Below are 15,778 nucleotides of genomic sequence, written 5' to 3' on the forward strand. Positions count from 1 at the left end.
TCCCGGGCGACGCTTGGTTTGCCCATTTTTCCAAACTTTATTCTGCTGCGCTGGACTTGTCTCCTCCATGTCCGGGATCCTTGTCCATTACAACAGTTAATGCTCTTGCTATTGACCTCCCTTTCACTAGCCAGGAAGTTGAAAGGGCTATCAGGGGCATTGTCCCCAATAAGGCTCCAGGCCCCGACGGGATCCCAGGGGACCTACTGAAATCCTACCCAGCAGTGTGGAGCAGATTAATTGCTTCACTTCTAAATGAGGCTCTGCTGGAAGGATCTTTTCCTGACTCTTGGAGGGGTGCAGAAGTTGTGCCTATCTTTAAGAAAGGCAGCAGGGACGACCCAGCCAACTATCGCCCTATAAGTTTGTTGGATTCAACCCAGAAGGTTGCGGGGAAAGTTGTCCTGGGTAGGATCCTGCAGTGGGCCGATGAGGGAAAGATCCTGCCCGATTTCCAGGCAGGTTTTAGAACAGGGACAGGCACCATTGAGCAAACATTCCGCCTTCTGATGATATACTGGAATGTGGTGGTGCTGGGAGGGGGTACGTTAAGACAATTTCGCCCAGATCAGGTGGGGTGTCCAGGGAGAAAAAACATCTCGCATCCCAGTAGACAGGGGCGTCCGCCAGGGGTGTGTGCTTGCCCCCACTCTGTTTTCTCTATATGTCAACGGAGTGGTGGAGCATCTGCTGCAACACCCTGCGGATGCACCTACTCTGGCGGGCAGAAAAGTCCCAACGCTCCTGTTTGCAGATGACACCCTCCTGATCTCGAAATCCCCAGCGGGCATTCAGAAATTGCTTTCTAGCTTTAAATCCTTCTGTGACAGCAGGGGTTTAGCTATAAACATAAGCAAGACCAAATTCCTTGTCCTTAACCCCCCCAAGAAATCCGTCGCCCCACCCGTTCTAGACTCCATCCCCCTGGAGAGAGTCAAAGAATTTGATTACCTGGGAATACGTTTGTGTGACTCTATGTGTTGGAAGGCACACCACCAAAAGGTGTTTCTGACTCATAAAAGGGTCACAGGTGCCTTGCTCAAGGAGCAACGAGCCTCTTCTTTGAAACCAATTGGGGCAGTGCTAGATATCTACAGAGCAAGGGTTGTAAGCGCAGCTCTATATGGCGCCGAACTGTGGGGTATGCAGAGAGTCGATACCTTGGCCCATCTGGAAAATAATTTCCATAAAGATCTGATGAGGCTACCCCACAGTACTCCTACAATCCCCCTCTTGCTGGATGCAGGTACTCGCCCAATTTGTGAGCAAGCAAAATTACGTCCCCTGCTACTTTGGTCCCGGGTATGGAATGTCCCAGAATTGTGTAGTTACGCTGACGCCCTGAAAGATTTGTTGGCTCTCCCAGGTTGCAATAAGATACCCTGGTTCAGGGAGGTAAAACGATTGCTCTATGAGCTGGGATTAGGAGATGCCTGGGCCAATAAAACAACACCGCCCAAGCAGTTCCTAAAGAACGCCTACTGGTTATGGGTAAAAAACAACAGAATGCGTAATTCCAACCATTGCAAATCTGTTGCCCAGTTCTTACTAGTCAAAGAGCTCCCCTTCAGGGAACCTTATTTGGACCTAATCCACAGCTCTGGAGACAGATCACTTTACTTCAAATTTAGGGTGGGTGTTCTCCCCCTAGGATTGTTAACTTCCTCTTGGAATCCTCCTTTTCAAACGGTCCCGTTTTGTCCGTTTTGTGATTCAAGGGTTGAGTCTGTCGCCCACCTCCTGTTCGAGTGCAGTGTCTATGAAGCTCCTAGATTGAAATGGCTAAAGCCCTTGTGTAGAAGTCTGGGAACAAGATCACATCTAGAAGCCCTACGTATACTGCGCTCTGATGCCCGCCCATTCTTTGCATGCTGCATGGCAAAATTTCTTGGCTGGGCATGGCGTATAAGATCTGCAAGAAAGCTATTGATCCAGTAATGCCCTTTTTTGTGACCTGTTTTAGATACTAGTGTAAACATCTGTAAGGATAGCTTAAATGTGTATTTTGTGTATTACTGTTTTTATTATGATTCCCTACGGTATTTTATATTATGCATCTCTGTAATGTTTTTATTCTTTGTACTGCTTTTATGATATGTACCGTATCGAAATAAAGCTATACTACATACTACTAAAAAATAGCAGGAGCTACAATTTCAAAGTAAGTGCCCTAGCTCCCAGTTTCCGCCTCAGGAGCGCTAATTCTGTCAAATTAAACCCTTGACCCCCTCACCCCCGAAAGTCGGTGTAAAGATTTGATGTCAATTGTTATTGTGTCATTGAGTCTTGCATGCAGTGAAACTACAAAGCAAAGCTGCTCCTCCAACTGGTCTTTAAAAACTTGTATCGTTCTCCTCTGGCCACGAACTGTTCCAACTGATGGCAGTTGCACTGCTCCTAAAGTACTGAGCTAACTGTGACTGTTGCGTATTAATTTTTAGTTTTTTTTTCTATATTTCCCACAGCACTCAAGGAAACGGATGTTTATTTGCAACGTATAAAAAGCAGTAAAAATGACCTCAAGCCTCCGCCTTATAAACACATAAAGGTACGGTGTTCCCAAGACCTGGGTCAGTTTGATACTGAATTGTCATTAACATATGCGGATCGCTGATGTTTACTGCGATGCTTCTGCCTGATGTTTACTGCAATGCTTCTGCCTGATGTTTACTGCAATGCTTCTGCCTGGTGTTTACTGCAATGCTTCTGCCTGGTGTTTACTGCAATGATGTTTACTGCGATGCTTCTGCCTGATGCTTCTTCCGGATGCATCTGCCTAATGTTTACTGCAATGCTTCTGTCTGATGCTTCTGCCTGATGTTTACTGCAATGCTTCTGCCTGATGTTTACTGCAATGCTTCTGCCTGATGCCTCTGCCTGATGTTTACTGCAATGCTTCTGCCTGATGTTTACTGCAATGCTTCTGCCTGATGTTTACTGCAATGCTTCTGCCTGATGTTTACTGCGATGCTTCTGCCTGATGTTTACTGCGATGCTTCTGTCTGATGCTTCTGCCTGATGTTTACTGCAATGCCTCTGCCTGATGCCTCTGCCTGATGTTTACTGCGATGCTTCTGCCTGATGCTTCTGCCTGATGTTTACTGCAATGCTTCTGCCTGATGCCTCTGCCTGATGTTTACTGCGATGCTTCTGCCTGATGCTTCTTCCGGATGCATCTGCCTGATGTTTGCTGCGATGCTTCTGCCTGATGTTTACTGCGATGCTTCTGCCTGATGCTTCTGCCTGATGTTTACTGCGATGCTTCTGCCTGATGTCTCTGCCTGATGTTTACTGCGATGCTTCTGCCTGATGTTTACTGCAATGCTTCTGCCTGATGCCTCTGCCTGATGTTTACTGCAATGCTTCTGCCTGATGTTTACTGCAATGCTTCTGCCTGATGTTTGCTGCGATGCTTCTGTCTGATGCTTCTGCCTGATGTTTACTGCAATGCTTCTGCCTGATGCCTCTGCCTGATGTTTACTGCGATGCTTCTGCCTGATGCCTCTGCCTGATGTTTACTGCGATGCTTCTGCCCGATGCTTCTTCCGGATGCATCTGCCTGATGTTTGCTGCGATGCTTCTGTTTGATGTTTACTGCAATGCTTCTGCCTGATGTTTACTGCAATGCTTCTGCCTGATGTTTGCTGCGATGCTTCTGTCTGATGCTTCTGCCTGATGTTTACTGCAATGCCTCTGCCTGATGCCTCTGCCTGATGTTTACTGCGATGCTTCTGCCTGATGTTTACTGCAATGCTTCTGCCTGATGCCTCTGCCTGATGTTTACTGCGATGCTTCTGCCTGATGCTTCTTCCGGATGCATCTGCCTGATGTTTACTGCAATGCTTCTGCCTGATGTTTACTGCAATGCTTCTGCCTGATGTTTGCTGCGATGCTTCTGTCTGATGCTTCTGCCTGATGCTTCTACCTGATGTTTACTGCAATGCTTCTGCCTGATGTTTACTGCAATGCTTCTGCCTGATGCCTCTGCCTGATGTTTACTGCAATGCTTCTGCCTGATGTTTACTGCAATGCTTCTGCCTGATGTTTGCTGCGATGCTTCTGTCTGATGCTTCTGCCTGATGTTTACTGCAATGCTTCTGCCTGATGCTTCTACCTGATGCTTCTGCCTGATGTTTACTGCGATGCTTCTGCCTGATGTTTACTGCGATGCTTCTGCCTGATGTTTACTGCAATGCTTCTGCCTGATGCCTCTGCCTGATGTTTACTGCAATGCTTCTGCCTGATGTTTGCTGCGATGCTTCTGTCTGGTGCTTCTGCCTGATGTTTACTGTGATGCTTCTGCCTGAAGCTTCTTCCGGATGCATCTGCCTGATGTTTACTGCGATGCTTCTGCCTGATGTTTACTACAATGCTTCTGCCTGATGCCTCTGCCTGATGTTTACTGCGATGCTTCTGCCTGATGTTTACTGCGATGCTTCTGCCTGATGTTTGCTGCGATGCTTTTGTCTGATGCTTCTGCCTGATGTTTACTGCAATGCTTCTGCCTGATGTTTACTGCGATGCTTCTGCCTGATGTTTACTGCAATGCTTCTGCCTGATGCCTCTGCCTAATGTTTACTGCAATGCTTCTGCCTGATGTTTGCTGCGATGCTTCTGTCTGGTGCTTCTGCCTGATGTTTACTGCAATGCTTCTGCCTGATGCCTCTGCCTGATGTTTACTGCAATGCTTCTGCCTGATGTTTGCTGCGATGCTTCTGTCTGGTGCTTCTGCCTGATGTTTACTGTGATGCTTCTGCCTGAAGCTTCTTCCGGATGCATCTGCCTGATGTTTACTGCGATGCTTCTGCCTGATGTTTACTGCAATGCTTCTGCCTGATGCCTCTGCCTGATGTTTACTGCAATGCTTCTGCCTGATGTTTACTGCAATGCTTCTGCCTGATGCCTCTGCCTGATGTTTACTGCAATGCTTCTGCCTGATGTTTACTGCAATGCTTCTGCCTGATGTTTACTGCAATGCTTCTGCCTGATGCCTCTGCCTGATGTTTACTGCAATGCTTCTGCCTGATTACTGCAATGCTTCTGCCTAATGTTTGCTGCGATGCTTCTGTCTGATGCTTCTGCCTGATGTTTACTGCAATGCTTCTGCCTGATGTTTACTGCGATGCTTCTGCCTGATGTTTATTGCGATGCTTCTGCCTGATGTTTACTGCGATGCTTCTGTCTGATGCTTCTGCCTGATTTTTACTGCGATGCTTCTGCCTGATGTTTACTGCGATGCTTCTGCCTGATGTTTACTGCGATGCTTCTGCCTGATGTTTACTGCAATGCTTCTGCCTGATGTTTGCTGCGATGCTTCTGTCTGATGCTTCTGCCTGATGTTTACTGCAATGCTTCTGCCTGATGTTTACTGCAATGCTTCTGCCTGATGTTTACTGCGATGCTTCTGCCTGATGTTTACTGCAATGCCTCCGCCTGATGCGTCTGCCTGAAGCTCCTTGAAGGTTCCTGAATCTCACAGATGACTTTCTCTCTGTAAATAAAAACGAGCCATTTCCAAGAGCCTCCATAACATCTACAGGTGGTTCATAGCGGTGTGAGGGCAACAAGCTACATGTGTGTTGTCGGGCCAGTTTTCAGATCACCAACAGATCACAGATCACCAACAACACTTACTCAGTGTACTGTATTGTGGTTGAATTTACATAGCACATCTTGTCCCTGACTAGTCACGAAACACATGTATGGACAAGTAGCCCCCTACTCTGTGGTCATGGTTAGATGGAAGAGGATGTATGTGTGCACAGGTGTCTGCTGTGGCATGTGTGAGTCATTTGTTGATATTATGAGAGTTGTGATTGTAACATGGTTGTGGTGCGGTATGTTCATGTTTACTGAAGTGGATGAGTGTGATCTGTTTCTTATGCTTGTTAGGTGCTTGTGTATGACTGCAGAGAAGCGCATGAGTGCAGTGTTGTGCTGTCTTATGTGGGGCATCGGCCGCTCACATAGTACTAATTACATCTCTCTGCCTTTGAGTGCAGCAAAGCAGAGTGAGAGATACCTGAGCAGGTTATTGTGCCAATGACTCGATTTGTTTTGTTCTCGTTTTGGGCAAGTCTGTTCCTGGGTTATGCTCAACCCTTTCTAGTCATGGCTGCTGATTCTGGATGCTCATAACGTGTATTTGTACGACGCGTTCTCCCTGTAGAGTATTTTCGTGCTGAAACAGGTTTGTTAATCAGCTCAATATGAGGTCATCTGACGAAGTAACAAACGTATTTCTTCAGTTTACAAAGAAAGAAAAGGAATTCAACGATAGGTGTGTTTTTGCACGGATGGTAGTCCGCTGAGGCGCAAGTGTACGCATCACTGGGGTCTCTTCTGTGAACGTCGCCGTAGCTTCGCTTGGATGAAGGCTGGAGCAGTAGACAGCTGAGGCGCAAGTACACGCATCACTGGGGTCTCTTCTGTGAACGTCGCCGTAGCTTCGCTTGGATGAAGGCTGGAGCAGTAGACAGCTGAGGCGCAAGTGTACGCATCACTGGGGTCTCTTCTGTGAACGTCGTCGTAGCTTCGCTTGGATGAAGGCTGGAGCAGTAGACAGCTGAGGCGCAAGTGTACGCATCACTGGGGTCTCTTCTGTGAACGTCTTCGTAGCTTCGCTTGGATGAAGGCTGGAGCAGTAGACAGCTGAGGCGCAAGTGTACGCATCACTGGGGTCTCTTCTGTGAACGTTGTCGTAGCTTCGCTTGGATGAAGGCTGGAGCAGTAGACAGCTGAGGCGCAAGGGTACGCATCACTGGGGGCTCTTCTGTGAACGTCGTCGTAGCTTCGCTTGGATGAAGGCTGGAGCAGTAGACAGCTGAGGCGCAAGTGTACGCATCACTGGGGTCTCTTCTGTGAACGTCGCCGTAGCTTCGCTTGGATGAAGGCTGGAGCAGTAGACAGCTGAGGGGCAAGTGTACGCATCACTGGGGTCTCTTCTGTGAATGTCGTCGTAGCTTCGCTTGGATGAAGGCTGGAGCAGTAGACAGCTGAGGCGCAAGTGTACGCATCACTGGGGTCTCTTCTGTGAACGTCGTCATACCTTCGCTTGGATGAAGGCTGGAGCAGTAGACAGCTGAGGCGCAAGTGTACGCATCACTGGGGTCTCTTCTGTGAACGTCGTCGTAGCTTCGCTTGGATGAAGGGTGGAGCATTGCTGAAGATGTCCCGGTGGGTTATTCAGTCTTGAAGGCCAAGCATCGGGCAGTGGGAGCCAAAAGACGTGGTCCTGTAGACCGACATGGAGTAGTTTGCAAAAAATACAGAACCCAGCCGCATTAAGTTTTCAGGGCAGCAACACTAGGCCACTTGCTTGCTTGTTGGCGTAGCCTACATGAGAGTGGGCAAGAGGAGTCTGCAGTTCCCGTGGGAAACCTCCGTATAGAAAGACTTGCTGTAGAATCTGCATGGGATGGAAGCAACTCGAGGTATTAGGGGGTCAGACTTCTGTGATCACTTCCAGGTTTTTCACTTCCATAAACGTCACTGGTGGTTCCTGGAGCCAGTTACTGCATTCTCCACATGCTCGAAACTCTGTTTTGGACGCGTTAAGTTGTAGGTGTGTTCTCCGTATTCATTGGTGGACAGCCCAGAGGCAGTGGTCTTGTCCTGAGAAGTCTAGTTCAATCAGACATTCCAGTTTTAAGAGCAGAGTGTCTTTGAAGTAATTTAAGATTGTTGGGTTGAAGGTCCTGATTAGTTTGGTAGTAGGTGATAAAGACTCGTGACATGATTGAGATTTGAAGTACATCAGTGTTGATGCTGAAAGATAGTGATTTGAGAAAAGGAATGATGCAGAATCTGTCCGCGGGATGGGAGGAGAACCAGTTATTAACGCTAAGTTTTTCTAGACTGCCTAGAAGACAGTGGTGGTCGACTGCTGTAGGATGCTGGCTCTTTATGTGCAGTTTCAACAAGTTGATATACCTTGTAAAGAGTCCAGTAGTTCCCTCAGGAGTGGGCAGGGGTTTGCTGTGCAATCCCAAAGTGCTAAATTAGGGGGTAGTGTGGTCGAGCAGCCTTGGCTTAACACAGACGACTGCAAGACATTTGCAAAATATTGTCAATGTTTGAAAAACGACACACAGGACTCAAAAAGGCAATCCTCAACAATTTATAAAAATGGCAAGTACCTTTATATATGTTTAGGCATCAGAGAAAAATGGTTCAGATGAGTATGTTTTCAAATATTCGTTTTACTAAAAGTGGACACAGTGCAATTTCTGAGTTCTGCAATGTTCTCCTATGGAAGGAAGAATGGCTGAGTATATGGAAAAGGCATCCTAGAATTTCAAAGCCAGCCAGGAGCTTCAGAAGCACTGGTATGACCAAACAGCTGCACTGGTTGAATTTCAACCTGGACAACAGGTGTGGGGTTTGGACCCAGTGGCACCAAGGGCCGTCCAAGACAGATGGAGTGGCCCTTACCCTATCCTGGAGAAAAAGAGTGAGGTCACTTACTAAGTGGACCAGGGAACAAGCAGGACACCCAGAAGGGTTATCCATATGAACAGCCTTAAGCTCTACAATGACAGGGCTGACCTCACCATGCTGATGGTGACTGATGAGGAACAGGTAGCAGAGAGTGAACCTCTCCCTGATCTCCTCTCTTCCAGCCCAAAAGATTGGTCAGTGGATGGAGTGGTCTTTCCAGACACCCTCTCAACCCAACAGCAGACTGGCTGCAAGCAAGTCTAACAGTTTGCTAGTATCTTTTCCTTGACCCCTGGTCTGACCAGCTGGTGTACCCATGATGTGGACACTGGTGACAGTAACCCTGTCAAGAACAAAATCTATCGACAATCAGACCAAGTCCAGGAAAGCATCAAAGCTGAAGTCAGCAAGATGCTGGAGCTAGGGGTGATTGAACCCTCTGAGAGCCCCTGGGCCAGCCCAGTGGTTGTAGTCCCCAAACCTCATCAACAGGGTGGAAAGAGAGAGATGAGGTTCTGTGTGGACTCTAGAGGGCTCAACTCTGTCACCAAGACAGATGCTCACCCCATTCCAAGAGCAGATGAGTTGATAGACAAGTTAGGGGAAGCCACATTCCTCAGCACCTTTGACTTAACTGCAGGTTACTGGCATATTGGCATGGCCCAAGGAGCCAAAGAGAAAACAGCTCCACCCCTGATAGGCACCATTAGTTTACTGTAATGCCTTTTGGGTTAAAGAATGACCCTGCCACCTTCCAGAGGTTGGTGAACAAAGTCTTGACTGGGTTGGGATCCTTTAGTGCAGCTTATCTTGATGATATTGCTGTCTTTAGCTCCACCTGGCAGGATCACCTGATCCACCGTGGGAAGGTTCTGCAAGCCCTGCAATCTGCAGGACTGACTATCAAGGCATCCAAATGCCAGATAGGGCAGGACACTGTGGTGTACTTGGGCCACCTTGTTGGTGGAGGCCAGGTTCAACCCTTAAAGCCCAAGATCCAGAGCATCCTGGACTGGGCAGCTCCAACCACCCAGACCCAAGTCGGGGCATTCCTTGGCTTGACTGGATACTATAGGAAGTTTGTGAAAGGATTTGGGTCCATTGTGACTCCCCTCACAGAACTCACTTCCAATAAGATGCCCGAAAAAGTAAACTGGACTGTTAACTGCCAAAAGGCTGTTGACACCCTGAAAGAAGCATTGTGCTCAGCACCCATTCTAAAAGCACCAGACTACTCCAAGCAGTTCATAGTGCAGACTGATGCCTCAGAGCTGGGGATAGGAGCGGTCCTCTCCCAGATCAATGAGGAAGGCCAGAACCAACCTGTTGCTTTTATAAGCAGGAGGCTACTCCCCAGAGAGCAGCGTTGGAGTGCCAGTGAGAGGGAGGCCTTTGCTGTGGTTTGGTCCCTGAAGACGTTGAGGCCCTACTTGTTTGGAACTCACTTCCTGGTTCAATCAGACCACAGACCTCTCAGATGGCTAATGCAGATGAAAGGGGAAAATCCCAAACTACTGAGGTGGTCCATCTCCCTACAGGGAATGGACTTTGAAGTGGAACACCGACCAGGGCCTGCCCATGCCAATGCAGATGGACTTTCCAGGTTCATCCACTTAAACAATGAAGATTCCCTAGGGAAAGGTTAGTCATCACCTTTTGTTTGGCGCGGGGGGCTTGTGTGAGAAAGTGCCATCTTTATTGCATTGGTATGCCCCCACTTTGTTTTCTGAACTGCTGATGTGCTGTGACTGAGTGTGCCCTTGGCTCCTGCCAACCAGGTACCCAGGGCCTGTGTTCCTTCCCTAACACTGTGTTGACACTAAAACCCAATTTGCATCTCTGGCCACGAGTCAGCCCCTTGTAAATGGTACCCTAGGTACCCAGTGCATGGTGACCAGAGAAGACCCCTAAGGGCTGCAGCACTTATTGTGCCACCCTTATGGGCCCTGTGCCCCGACACCCGCATACTGCCTTTGCAGGCTGAGTGTCTAGGTACAGAACTAAACAAAGAGTCGAGATGGCACACATCCCTGTGTGCCATGCCCACAAACCACTGCCCTGGCATACATCAGTCCCCCCTCTAGCTGGGTGCCCTATGCCAGTGGTGTGGGCACAGGTGCATGCGCCCTGTGCCCCTACAGTACCCAGGGCCATTCCTGGGCACTGTAAGTGCAGTATTGCCATTAAGAGTATATGGTGCTGGGAAGTTGTCATTACGAATTCCACAGCACCATAATGGCTACACTGAAGGCTGACAAGTTTGATATCAAACTTCTCAGCATATTAAACCTGCACTGATGGCAGTGCAGGATTTAATGTAAAATGCACCTCAGGGCATCTTAGAGATGCCCCCTGAAAACCTGACCTACAATCCATGTTTGGACTAAGAGGCTGCAGCGGCTGCCACCCAGCAGACATGTTGCTGGACCCCTGGGGGGAGAGCCCACCGCTCTCCTGGGCCTGCAACAATGCACATCCTGGGTGAGGTGCTAGGTCTCCTCCCCCAGGATGCGCAGGGAAAGCTTCAAAGGCATTCCGCCCTTGTGAGCTTCTCCAGACCACTTGCTGTACCCAGCAACTGGCCCCCACCAGTCTGTCTCCCACTCTGGCGGGAAGACTGGCGGGAAAACCTACGTCAGGAAGGGGGGTGTGCCAGCCTGTGCCAACTCCACCCCTCAGGTGGGAGAGGTGAGGTGAAGCACGGCCCTGGGCTCTGGCCATCTTGAAGATGGGGAGCCCTGCCCAATCACAGCTAGGCTCCTGCCCCCCTCGCACAGGAGAGGAGCAGGCTAGGGGTTGTACCCTCTCCAGGACAGGGACTCATTGGTCCCTGCCTTTACCCTGCCTGCAGCGCCCCTAAAATTAGTATTTAGGGGCGCCCTGAACCTTCCTTCCTCAGATCCCGATAAGAAAAAAAGAAAGAAGATCAAGAAGACGACGACCCGCCGTGCAGCTGCTAACAGGACGACAACAACTGACTTGGCACCAGCACTACTGGCCTGTCGAACCTGGAACCTGTTCCTGCCCAATCCCGGCTCCTGCGGATCGCAGCCTTGGGACACCCAGAGAACCTACCTGCCTTGACGCTCTTAAAGACTGGGACTCCCATCAGCAGAGGCTCTGCTGCAACAACCCCCCTGGTGCTAGCCAGGAAGCTTCAGACCAACCCACTCTGCACCCGTCGAGCCCGGCCCGTGCCCGAGTGATCCAAGACATCGAGGACGTCCCCCTGGCGACTGGGAGCCGAAGTCCAGTGCCCAAATACCCTCCTCGACGAACCAGATGACGCCTGCAGCCTCAGGACCAGGGGCCACCCCTACCGCGACCAGCTGAAGGTAAGCTTTTCTGACACCCAAAGAAACCCCTGCACTTGGCGCCCTACAGCCCCCTGTGCCTTCCTTTGGGGTACCTACCTGTGCTCCAAGATCCCAACTTACCTCTCGAAGTGGTGGTCGCCCCTGAAGAGTCTCCGTCCCCGAGCCTGCAGCCTTTGTTCATTTGTTTCCTTACCCGTTGAATAACATTGAGCGCCCGACGGCTCAAAAGCACCCGCACCCAGCCGCCCGAGTGCCCCTGGTCGTGCAGCCTTTGTTCATTTGTTTCCATACCCGTTGAATAACATTGAGCGCCCGACGGCTCAAAAGCACCCGCACCCAGCCGCCCGAGTGCCCCTGGTCGTGCAGCCTTTGTTCATTTGTTTCCATACCCGTTGAATAACATTGAGCGCCCGACGGCTCAAAAGCACCCGCACCCAGCCGCCCGAGTGCCCCTGGTCGTGCAGCCTTTGTTCATTTGTTTCCATCCCCATTGAATAACATTGAGCGCCCGACGGCTCAAAAGCACCCGCACCCAGCCGCCCGAGTGCCCCTGGTCGTGCAGCCTTTGTTCATTTGTTTCCATACCCATTGAATAACATTGAGCGCCCGACGGCTCAAAAGCACCCGCACCCAGCCGCCCGAGTGCCCCTGGTCGTGCAGCCTTTGTTCATTTGTTTCCTTACCCGTTGAATAACATTGAGCGTCCGACGGCTCGAAAGCACCCGCACCCAGCCGCCCGAGTGCCCCTGGTCGTGCAGCCTTTGTTCATTTGTTTCCATCCCCGTTGAATAACATTGAGCGCCCGACGGCTCAAAAGCACCCGCACCCAGCCGCCCGAGTGCCCCTGGTCGTGCAGCCTTTGTTCATTTGTTTCCATACCCATTGAATAACATTGAGCGCCCGACGGCTCAAAAGCACCCGCACCCAGCCGCCCGAGTGCCCCTGGTCGTGCAGCCTTTGTTCATTTGTTTCCATCCCCATTGAATAACATTGAGCGTCCGACGGCTCAAAAGCACCCGCACCCAGCCGCCCGAGTGCCCCTGGTCGTGCAGCCTTTGTTCATTTGTTTCCTTACCCGTTGAATAACATTGAGCGCCCGACGGCTCAAAAGCACCCGCACCCAGCCGCCCGAGTGCCCCTGGTCGTGCAGCCTTTGTTCATTTGTTTCCATCCCCGTTGAATAACATTGAGCGTCCGACGGCTCAAAAGCACCCGCACCCAGCCGCCCGAGTGCCCCTGGTCGTGCAGCCTTTGTTCATTTGTTTCCATCCCCGTTGAATAACATTGAGCGCCCGACGGCTCAAAAGCACCCGCACCCAGCCGCCCGAGTGCCCCTGGTCGTGCAGCCTTTGTTCATTTGTTTCCATCCCCATTGAATAACATTGAGCGCCCGACGGCTCAAAAGCACCCAGCCGCCCGAGTGCCCCTGGTCGTGCAGCCTTTGTTCATTTGTTTCCATACCCGTTGAATAACATTGAGCGCCCGACGGCTCAAAAGCACCCGCACCCAGCCGCCCGAGTGCCCCTGGTCGTGCAGCCTTTGTTCATTTGTTTCCATACCCGTTGAATAACATTGAGCGCCCGACGGCTCAAAAGCACCCGCACCCAGCCGCCCGAGTGCCCCTGGTCGTGCAGCCTTTGTTCATTTGTTTCCATACCCGTTGAATAACATTGAGCGCCCGACGGCTCAAAAGCACCCGCACCCAGCCGCCCGAGTGCCCCTGGTCGTGCAGTCTTTGTTCATTTGTTTCCATCCCCATTGAATAACATTGAGCGCCCGACGGCTCAAAAGCACCCGCACCCAGCCGCCCGAGTGCCCCTGGTCGTGCAGCCTTTGTTCATTTGTTTCCATACCCGTTGAATAACATTGAGCGCCCGACGGCTCAAAAGCACCCGCACCCAGCCGCCCGAGTGCCCCTGGTCGTGCAGCCTTTGTTCATTTGTTTCCATCCCCATTGAATAACATTGAGCGCCCGACGGCTCAAAAGCACCCAGCCGCCCGAGTGCCCCTGGTCGTGCAGCCTTTGTTCATTTGTTTCCATACCCGTTGAATAACATTGAGCGCCCGACGGCTCAAAAGCACCCGCACCCAGCCGCCCGAGTGCCCCTGGTCGTGCAGCCTTTGTTCATTTGTTTCCATACCCATTGAATAACATTGAGCGCCCGACGGCTCAAAAGCACCCGCACCCAGCCGCCCGAGTGCCCCTGGTCGTGCAGCCTTTGTTCATTTGTTTCCATACCCGTTGAATAACATTGAGCGCCCGACGGCTCAAAAGCACCCGCACCCAGCCGCCCGAGTGCCCCTGGTCGTGCAGCCTTTGTTCATTTGTTTCCATCCCCATTGAATAACATTGAGCGCCCGACGGCTCAAAAGCACCCGCACCCAGCCGCCCGAGTGCCCCTGGTCGTGCAGCCTTTGTTCATTTGTTTCCTTACCCGTTGAATAACATTGAGCGCCCGACGGCTCAAAAGCACCCGCACCCAGCCGCCCGAGTGCCCCTGGTCGTGCAGCCTTTGTTCATTTGTTTCCTTACCCGTTGAATAACATTGAGCGCCCGACGGCTCAAAAGCACCCGCACCCAGCCGCCCGAGTGCCCCTGGTCGTGCAGCCTTTGTTCATTTGTTTCCTTACCCATTGAATAACATTGAGCGTCCGACGGCTCAAAAGCACCCGCACCCAGCCGCCCGAGTGCCCCTGGTCGTGCAGCCTTTGTTCATTTGTTTCCATACCCGTTGAATAACATTGAGCGCCCGACGGCTCAAAAGCACCCGCACCCAGCCGCCCGAGTGCCCCTGGTCGTGCAGCCTTTGTTCATTTGTTTCCATACCCGTTGAATAACATTGAGCGCCCGACGGCTCAAAAGCACCCGCACCCAGCCGCCCGAGTGCCCCTGGTCGTGCAGCCTTTGTTCATTTGTTTCCATACCCGTTGAATAACATTGAGCGCCCGACGGCTCAAAAGCACCCGCACCCAGCCGCCCGAGTGCCCCTGGTCGTGCAGTCTTTGTTCATTTGTTTCCATCCCCATTGAATAACATTGAGCGCCCGACGGCTCAAAAGCACCCGCACCCAGCCGCCCGAGTGCCCCTGGTCGTGCAGCCTTTGTTCATTTGTTTCCATACCCGTTGAATAACATTGAGCGCCCGACGGCTCAAAAGCACCCGCACCCAGCCGCCCGAGTGCCCCTGGTCGTGCAGCCTTTGTTCATTTGTTTCCATCCCCATTGAATAACATTGAGCGCCCGACGGCTCAAAAGCACCCAGCCGCCCGAGTGCCCCTGGTCGTGCAGCCTTTGTTCATTTGTTTCCATACCCGTTGAATAACATTGAGCGCCCGACGGCTCAAAAGCACCCGCACCCAGCCGCCCGAGTGCCCCTGGTCGTGCAGCCTTTGTTCATTTGTTTCCATACCCATTGAATAACATTGAGCGCCCGACGGCTCAAAAGCACCCGCACCCAGCCGCCCGAGTGCCCCTGGTCGTGCAGCCTTTGTTCATTTGTTTCCATACCCGTTGAATAACATTGAGCGCCCGACGGCTCAAAAGCACCCGCACCCAGCCGCCCGAGTGCCCCTGGTCGTGCAGCCTTTGTTCATTTGTTTCCATCCCCGTTGAATAACATTGAGCGCCCGACGGCTCAAAAGCACCCGCACCCAGCCGCCCGAGTGCCCCTGGTCGTGCAGCCTTTGTTCATTTGTTTCCTTACCCGTTGAATAACATTGAGCGCCCGACGGCTCAAAAGCACCCGCACCCAGCCGCCCGAGTGCCCCTGGTCGTGCAGCCTTTGTTCATTTGTTTCCATCCCCATTGAATAACATTGAGCGTCCGACGGCTCAAAAGCACCCGCACCCAGCCGCCCGAGTGCCCCTGGTCGTGCAGCCTTTGTTCATTTGTTTCCATACCCATTGAATAACATTGAGCGCCCGACGGCTCAAAAGCACCCGCACCCAGCCGCCCGAGTGCCCCTGGTCGTGCAGCCTTTGTTCATTTGTTTCCTTACCCATTGAATAACATTGAGCGCCCGA

The 15,778-nt window shown here is 51.4% G+C and overlaps 1 protein-coding gene across 1 annotated transcript in view; it reads left to right on the plus strand.

Moving 5' to 3' along the window:
• LOC147725803 (uncharacterized) overlaps nucleotides 1–15,778 on the plus strand; it is a 443,482-nt gene that overhangs the window by 189,067 nt on the left and 238,637 nt on the right. Inside the window, exon 6 of the mRNA XM_086959980.1 lies at nucleotides 2,466–2,548. Within this exon, the coding sequence (XP_086816106.1) occupies nucleotides 2,466–2,548 (83 nt within the window). The remainder of the gene's footprint in view (nucleotides 1–2,465; nucleotides 2,549–15,778) is intronic.

The sequence above is a fragment of the Lissotriton vulgaris genome, chromosome 3_1, assembly GCF_964263255.1.
Source record: "Lissotriton vulgaris chromosome 3_1, aLisVul1.2, whole genome shotgun sequence".
In the NCBI taxonomy this organism is placed as follows: Eukaryota; Metazoa; Chordata; class Amphibia; order Caudata; family Salamandridae; genus Lissotriton; species Lissotriton vulgaris.